Source organism: Labeo rohita, chromosome 12 (genome assembly GCF_022985175.1).
Source record: "Labeo rohita strain BAU-BD-2019 chromosome 12, IGBB_LRoh.1.0, whole genome shotgun sequence".
NCBI lineage: Eukaryota > Metazoa > Chordata > Actinopteri > Cypriniformes > Cyprinidae > Labeo > Labeo rohita.
In genome coordinates this window covers 4,261,314-4,269,584 of record NC_066880.1, presented here as the reverse complement: position 1 = coordinate 4,269,584, position 8,271 = coordinate 4,261,314, and the positions used below count along the sequence as shown (strand labels likewise).

At 41.9% G+C, this 8,271-nt stretch overlaps 1 protein-coding gene across 1 annotated transcript; it reads right to left on the bottom strand.

The window, feature by feature from the left end:
- Positions 1–2,942: 2,942 nt before the first annotated feature.
- On the bottom strand, positions 2,943–6,924 carry zgc:111868 (uncharacterized protein LOC556628 homolog). The gene is made up of 3 exons (XM_051124859.1): positions 6,791–6,924; positions 6,650–6,705; positions 2,943–6,575 (listed from the first exon to the last, which is right to left on the bottom strand). The coding sequence occupies exons 1-3, from the start codon at positions 6,823–6,825 to the stop codon at positions 3,052–3,054; spliced, it is 3,615 nt and encodes a 1,204-aa protein (XP_050980816.1). The 5' UTR covers positions 6,826–6,924; the 3' UTR covers positions 2,943–3,051.
- Positions 6,925–8,271: the final 1,347 nt, after the last annotated feature.

Here is an 8,271-nt window from a genome sequence, read left to right as displayed (position 1 = left end):
GAGGGCCGCCGATGAAACAAATTACAAAAAAAACTCTTGAGTGTTAAATAAAACTTTGATTATCAGCTTAAAGCAAACAGATCTGCCTTTGCATATTAATGCAAAATCATAGTTGTTATCATAAAACCAGGTCTGAAGAGGTTTATTTTGCAAAAATGACAGGGTTATTGCATTACATCCTTAAATACACAGCTACTTATCAAAATATATACTTATACATAAATATTATAGTTTTTATACTATGACAAGAAAGTGACAGTTTAGATGTCATAATGAAATATTTCTCTCATAAAGCCAATGACTGCATAATCAAGCCTTATTATATATATATATATATATATATATATATTTGTGCAAATATATAGTTTATATTCATAATTAACAAGTTATTTTTATATTGTACTGTTGTTATTGGTTTAAGTCATTGGCAATGCTTAATGGTTTTTATTACCTTCGATTTAAAGCTAAATATTATATGCATACTACAAAAAGACAGTTATTAAAGTTATGATTCATCTCAGAGCTTTGTTTTTCACCCCTAAATCTCTGTGAAGAAAATAAATGTGGAAAACTACTTATGAAACAAGGCTGCTGAAAATATCAGCTGTTACTATAAAGGCTTGGAATGTTAGGTGATTTTTATATTGTAAACATCATTCAGCAATTTGCATTCTAATAGCTGTTTTTGGACTTTCGCACGTAATCATATTTCACCAAAACCAAGCAATCTCTTCTATCATAAAAATTACAGGTAATATATCTAGTCCTCTGAACACTGACATTAATCAAAACCATTTTGTTCAGAGCAGATTAACTTCATTTTGAGAAACGATGTCGGGTTCTGTCCCATTTTCCACATGATTATAATAAACCATGGACCCACATTCAGCAATCCAGACCTCCAAGGCTGTCTCTCATCTCAAATGATGCTACAAATTGAGCAACAAAATTCATAGAGTCGTTTCCTTTCACCATGAAACACATGAAAGGATCTTCAGGGAGTCAGGTATCATTGTAGTAGTGTGTCCAACATTGGTCACATCTTTACTTCCTCTAAAGATCAAAGTCACCGCATTGCTGATTGGTTTGTGGAGCTCATTACATGCTTCACTCCATGAATCCATGAATATAAGTCAATCACCTGACTACATTCTAGTCACTCGAATCTGCTCTGTCAGACCCAGGGGCTGCTAGTTTCTCCACGGTCATGGAGCTAAATGCTGAATTGTATTGCTTCAAGGTAATCCAATCAAAATGAGATGGTACACCTTGAGTGGAATTTGTTGCTGTTATTTGAGATAATGAAAGGGGACCAAGCATCTCCGGTAAGGAGATAAAAATGCATTTTAGTGCCTTCTTTAACAAGTAGAAAATGGAAGTATTGATCTGTTCTGCCCCTGTGATTTCTGCTGTTGAGTGTTTGAACAGTGATATTTATGCAGGTGGTCCCAAAGACCCACTGGCTGTGCAAGGTTGGAGAGAGAAAGAAAAAAAAGAAAAAGACGCAGCATAAACTGTTCCAACTGCAGCTTATTCTGGCCAACTACTGCTAAAGTAGTAGGCCTGCCTGACCCTAAAAGGTCAATAATTCTGGAGAAAAGTATCCTATCAAATTTTCTCCCCCAAAAAGTATGCGATTTGTAATCTGAAAGAAAAAAAAAAACAAAACAAAAAAACTGAAGTGTTGGTCCGCATCCTAAAGAACTTAGTCAGAACGGTCCATCCAAAGTAAATACAGATTAGTTTACAAGCATGACTTAAACACTAAGCAGAATTTATAGTTCTGTTACTTGAGTTCCTCAAATAAAACTCGATTTTTTTTTTTTTTGCAGCTAACCTTGGCAAATCCAGTTGTTAGGTCAGTGAACAGATGTCTGAATCTGAGACTAGTGACCGTATGACCTTGCCACAGTAATAACATTCATACTATTTGGATAACACTTTTACAATCCTAGATGATCAATACAGATAAAATACATGACAGGAAAAGGCTATGAAGCAAAATATCTGCTCAATTATTGCACAATTATTTTAAAGCATTTTTTCTTATTTTTGCAATATTTTACAGATAAAATATTTTGCAAATATTTTACAGTAACACCTAAGCAATAAATATTTCCTCATGCCAAAAAAAAAAAAAAAAACACTAAACTGAATTTGTGTGAGAGAGAAAGACGACAGCAAAGGAAAAAGGGCTTGGCACTCATTTGTGGACTGACTGCCCTCTTTTGGCCTCTCTAACAGAAGAATATTAAACTGCAGTCCATCTTCTCATGGCTTTAATGAGGCTCACTAAAGATGCTCAGAGCAAAGACAGGGCAAGGTCATAGCCACCCGAAATGCTTGCTCTTCAACAAAAACCCACTTATCTCTCCTCTATCAGCATAAAGACCCCCTGGCCTAAAGACCTGCCCTCCAGATCCCTTAAGCATTTAATTTTGGAACCCTCTAAAACAAAATGATAGTATAAATTAAATGCTGGAGGCAGTTTAAATAGATTGACACCACACAATAAAAACCCCTTCAAATTCCATAATTTAAATATAGTAATTAACATTTGAAGTGGATCAAAACCTTTCAGAGTTGTCCTAAGACCAAAACAACAGCCACTGTCTTAGGGCAGCTTTGAACTTTTGTTTTTGGACCCACTCAACATGTACTGTAGTCATTTTAAATAGGTAGCAAGTGTATAACTTCAAACCAGGCCACACCGAAACCAATCATACATTGACTAACCTGTGATAAGTCATGTTACTTGCACCTACTGTAGCAAGACATTTAAGCAATTAGGTATAACCAAGTTACCCCACATGTTAAGCAAATATTAGGGATCCCTACATATTGATATAGGCAACCTTTTTAAACATTGAGGGGAAAAAAAAACAAAAAAAAAAAAAAAAAAAAAAAAAAAAAAAAAAAACAAAAAACACACAGAAACAGCATTTCCATTAAATGCAATTTATTGCTTCAAAAATCACATTATAAAAAAGCACCGATTTATACAATTCAGCACTGACATTAGCTCACACTACAAGTGTACGTGGCAGTGCCTTAGCCCTTGACAGATGAGTATCGTCCTGTAGCAGAGGAGCCCTGAGAAGATCTGGAAAAGCCTGAAGCACTCTGGCCATAGTCGGAACCATAGCTACTCGAGATAACTGATGTTGAGTCACTGGACTGACCAGAGAATGTACCTTGTGAAGCTCCTTGGACACTTGAGCCTAGAGATGAAGTCATGGAGTCAGCAGACAGAGCAGGAGACAGTTGGCTACTGATTGTGGAGCCAGAAGCAGCCTGAGCCGTGAGCTTAGAAGGTCTGAGTCCTACACCAAAGAAGCTGGTGGTCTTCCGAGAACTAGAGCTAGAACTTTGGGCCAGAGAATCCACAGAAGGGCTCAGGGCTGGCAGGAAGGAAGACCCACTGGAAGTCTGAGAGCTTTGGGGGGGTACGGCTGCACCAGAGGCCTGAAATCCTTGGCTCCAAGTAGAGGCTGAAGTCTGCCATTTTCCAGATGAGCCAGTCAAGGAGGATCCACTTGGAGAAGCCTGAGTGTATTGACTGGACACAGAAGGGGCATACTGGTTAGAGGTACCTTGAAACTGGAAAGATGATCCCCCAGTAAGCTTGCTTCCTGTCTGAAGAGGCACATAACGACTAGAACCTGCCAGCTGAGTTCCAGATGCATACAGGCCAGAGGAGCTTTGATCACTTGTAGATTGGCTAGAAACAGTAAGGGAAGAACCACGCTTGGCATATGCAAGAGAACCAGAGCCATACTGACTTGAGGTACCTTGAGACAGGCTAGACAAGCCACCATATCTACCACTTCCTTCTTGTGTGGAGGCAAATTGCCCAGGACTTGGTGCAGAGCTAAGGGTAGGGAACCTACTGGGAGTCTTGGAGGCTTGAGATAGAGAGCCACTCTGTGATGCGACTGTATCAGAGGTCTGAAAACCTTGTGACCACCTAGAGGAAGTCTGCCATTGAGCTGGTTGGCTTGGAGACAATGAGGGTCCACTTGGAGCAGCTGGACTGTACACTTTTGCACTTGACAGTGAAGGGGCATACTGGCTTGACGTACCTTGCATCTGCAGAGATGAGCCATCAGTAGAGGTGCCTCCCCTCTGGATGGGTGCATAGGGACTAGAGCCTGCCAGCTGAGGGACAGCTCTGCTCTGGGAACTTGATGTATACTGGCTGTAAGAGCTCGGCCCACTGGTTGACTGACTAACACCTAGGGGTAAGGGAGCAGGCTTGGCATATCCAGATGACCAAGGACTATACTGACTTGAGGTACTTTGAGACTGTATGGACAAGTCACTGTATCTAGCAGTTCCTTCCTGTGTGGGGACAAGTTGACCAGGACTTGGTGCAGAGCTAAGGGTAGGGAACCTACTGGGAGCCTTGGAGGCTTGAGATAGAGAGCCACTCTGTGATGCGACTGTATCAGAGGTCTGAAAACCTGGTGACCACCTAGAGGAAGTCTGCCATTGAGATGGTTGGCTTGGAGACAATGAGAGTCCACTTGGAGCAGCCAGACTATACACTTTTGCACTTGAAAGCGAAGGGGCATACTGGCTAAAGGTACCTTGCATCTGCAGAGATGAGCCATCAGTAGAGGTGCCTCCCCTCCGGATGGGTGCATAGGGACTAGAGCCTGCCAGCTGAGGGTCAGCTCTGCTCTGGGAACTTGATGTATACTGGCTGTAAGAGCTCAGCCCACTGGTTGACTGACTAACACCTAGGGGTGAAGGAGCAGGCTTGGCATATCCAGATGACAAAGGACTATACGGACTTGAGGTACCTTGTATAGACAAGCCACTATATCTAACACTTCCTTCCTGCGTGGAGGCAAACTGGCTTGGACTTGCTACTGAGGCAAGGGCAGAAAACCTACTGGGAGCCTTAGAACCTTGAGAGGGAGAGCTACTTTGTGATGCCACAGTTCCAGAGGTTCCAGTTCCTTGGGACCACCTAGAAGTAGATTTCTGGCTCAAAGCAGAAGACCCACTTGAGGCAGCTTGGCTATACACAGGCACTTTTGCATCCAAAGCAGCAAGTGCATATCGGCTAGAGGTAGAGCCATCAGTAAACGTACTTCCTGTTTGCATGGGTGCAAAGCGACTAACGCCTGCCAGCGGAGTGCCAGCTCTGGTCTGGGAGCTTGATGTATACTGGCTGTATGAGCTTTGTCCACTGGTCGACTGACCAACACCCTGTGGTGAGGCAGCAAGCTTGGCATATGCAGAGGGTCCAGGACTGTACAGACTTGAGGTACTTTGAGACTGTACAGACAATCCACTATATCTACCACTACCTTCCTGGGTGGAGGCAAACTGACTAGGACTTCCTAGTGAGGTAGAGAACCTACTGGGAGCCTTAATTCCGTGAGATGGAGAGCTACTCTGTGATGCCACTGCACCAGAAGTCTGGAAACTTTGTGAGCTAGAGACAGAAGACTGCCATTGAGATGGCTGGCTCAGAGACAAAGAGGGTCCACTTGGAGCAGCTTGACTGTACACAGGCACTTTTGGACCAAAAGGAGATAGGGCATTCTGGTTAGAGGTACCTTGAGACTGTACAGAAGAGCCATCAGCAGAGCTGAAAGAACCTCCTGCAGAGGACAGTGATGAGAACCTACTGGGAGCATACTGGCTAGTGGTACCTTGAGGCTGGACAGACAAACCATAACCACTCCCCTGCCCAGGTTGATACTGAGGGGAAGCTGCTACCCGAGTGCCAACCCTGCTCTGGGAGCTTGATGTATACTGGCTGTAAGAGCTTTGACCACTACTAGACTGGCTAAAACCAAGGGGTGAGGCAGCAAGCTTGGCATACGAGGATCCAGAGGTACGCTGACTTTCAGTACTTGGAGACAGGGCGAGCAATCCACTTGTAGAAGTGAGCTGGCTGGAACCTCCTGCCAGTTGTGGCCCAGAGCTGCCCTGAGAAGAAAACAAACGGCGGGAACTTTCTGAGGATCCTGTTGAAGAGCTACTCTGTGTAGAAAGCAGACTAGAGGTTCCCCCCAACTGAAGGCCAGAGTTGCTCTGAGAGCTTGCTGTAAACATGTTCGAAGAGCTTTGATCACTGGTGGGCAGGCCAGAAATAGCAAGAGGTGAGACACTAAGCTTTGACAAAGAGCCAGGGGTAAACAGACTAGGGGAGCTTTGAGACAGGATGGGAAGCCCACTGGAACTACCACCTTGTGCTGGTGTGGAAGCAAGTTGAGCAGAAACTCCTTGCAGTCCAGAGACATCCTGAGAAGAGAGAGCAGACCAGCTGTAGGAACCCGGTCTACTAGCAGACTGGCTGACTACATTCTGGGCATTTTGACTAGGGGAACCCTGGAGACGTAGCAATGATGAATCGCTGTCCGAAACACTTGGCGCACTTTGAATAGGAGACACAGGTTCATAACTGCTGGAAAAGCCTCCTTTCACAGATTGACGTGAAAGGGAAAACCGAGACCTGCTGGGATTCAGGCTTCCACTCACTGGAGCCTCCAGCATAGAAGACCGGACTCGCCTAAGGGGCCAATTCTGTTGAGGCTGAACATTCGGAGAACGCCAACCTAAACAAATACAAATAAGACTGTAGGAGCAAAGTAAAGAAATATTTAAGTCATTTTGTTTAAATAATACTCACCTTCATGTCCAACAGCATGTTTCAAGAAAATCAAGATGACAACTAAGAGGTGGATCCTAAAGAAAGAAAGAAAATTAGATAAAACTCTGCTTAATACATGTAACTGAAAACACAGAACAAAGATCTTAAATTTTAACTAACCTTTTCCACCCCAGATCCATGGCAGAAAAAGACATTAACAAAGCTGCTTTGTTGAGAAGTGCCTTTGTTACACCAAACCAGACCTGCTACAACCAAAAGAACTACAAATCTATGTATACAAACAAAAGCAGGCATTCTTCTTTTATAAGCCTGATTGTCCAATCAGCTGACATGTCTAATTACATAAAATACTGTTCACCTGTGAACACTTAGCTGGATATTTGATGTCTAAATTTGCCAATAAGTAAATACAATCACCTGTATCATCCATTACACACCCCATAAGGCCTGCACTACAACACATTTTTGTAGCTACCTGAAAATGTAATATATGTATGTATATATATATATATATATATATATATATATATATCTCAAATGTTTTGACAGGCATTAGTGCAAAAAATTGCACTCTTTGCAGAAAACATGCTAATTAGGTCACCAGACTAAGTCTACCCACACTCAAGACTAGGCCTATTTTATGTAACAGCTTCATATACTTGCACTACTACTAATGATATACATTATTATATACATTATTTATTTAGACCACCCTGGCAGATAGATTTGAAATGTACATTTGTACACAAAATTCTTTATTGCATGTTTCATGGGGTCTTTAAAATATTGCCCTTTATACTCAGACAATGCAAATACTTAAAAGCAGGGGTGCAGCTTTCTCAGAAGATTCCTTGAAGGCATTTTACCAGAGCTTACATATCTATACATTGTATGAAGGTTTAAGAAAATAAATGCATAACCCACAGTACATAAAAGAAAAAGCTAACTTTTATACAAACTATATACAGTGGTATCTAATTATTTATTCTACAATATGAAGTGTCTGACTTCATTTTAAACACTTAAAAACTAAAATGGACTTACTATGTGTAACACCACTAGTTTTAACACCACTGGAGACTTACTACTGTTATTAATCAACCCTAATGCTATGCTAAAGTGAACCTTCACAATGTGTTCCTGCTCTTTAAGGCAGTGTGTTTGTTTACCTGCAGTGATAATTCATGACTATGACCAGTGGTTGCCATATGTTTCAGTTCATGCATCAATAAATATTTGAGTGTGCTATTGTGGGGATGTGTTGAAATGTTTAAAAGGTTTCCTCAGTATAACCATCAGGCTATCATGGGAGTGCTGCAATTACCCAGAACCACAGGTGTGAGTGTGTGTGAGAGAGAGGAACATAATGGCCACTCTACACTTTCGGCTCAAAGCCAGATGAGGTGTGGGTCGACTTCCCTCCAACCAACGTCTGCTGATTAATATTTATGGACCTTTAATCACAATAAGAGAGTTCTTCCTGTCCCCAAGAGTTTGGCAGAGTCACTCTGTCTGAAAAGCTTGAGGATTAATTAAAGTGAATGGACGTGATCGTGAATGGTACATCCATCATTCCAGTGCTCATTAAAGAGGTCGCATATCCAGGATAAAAACTCACATAAAGGCGACAAAACTGCCCT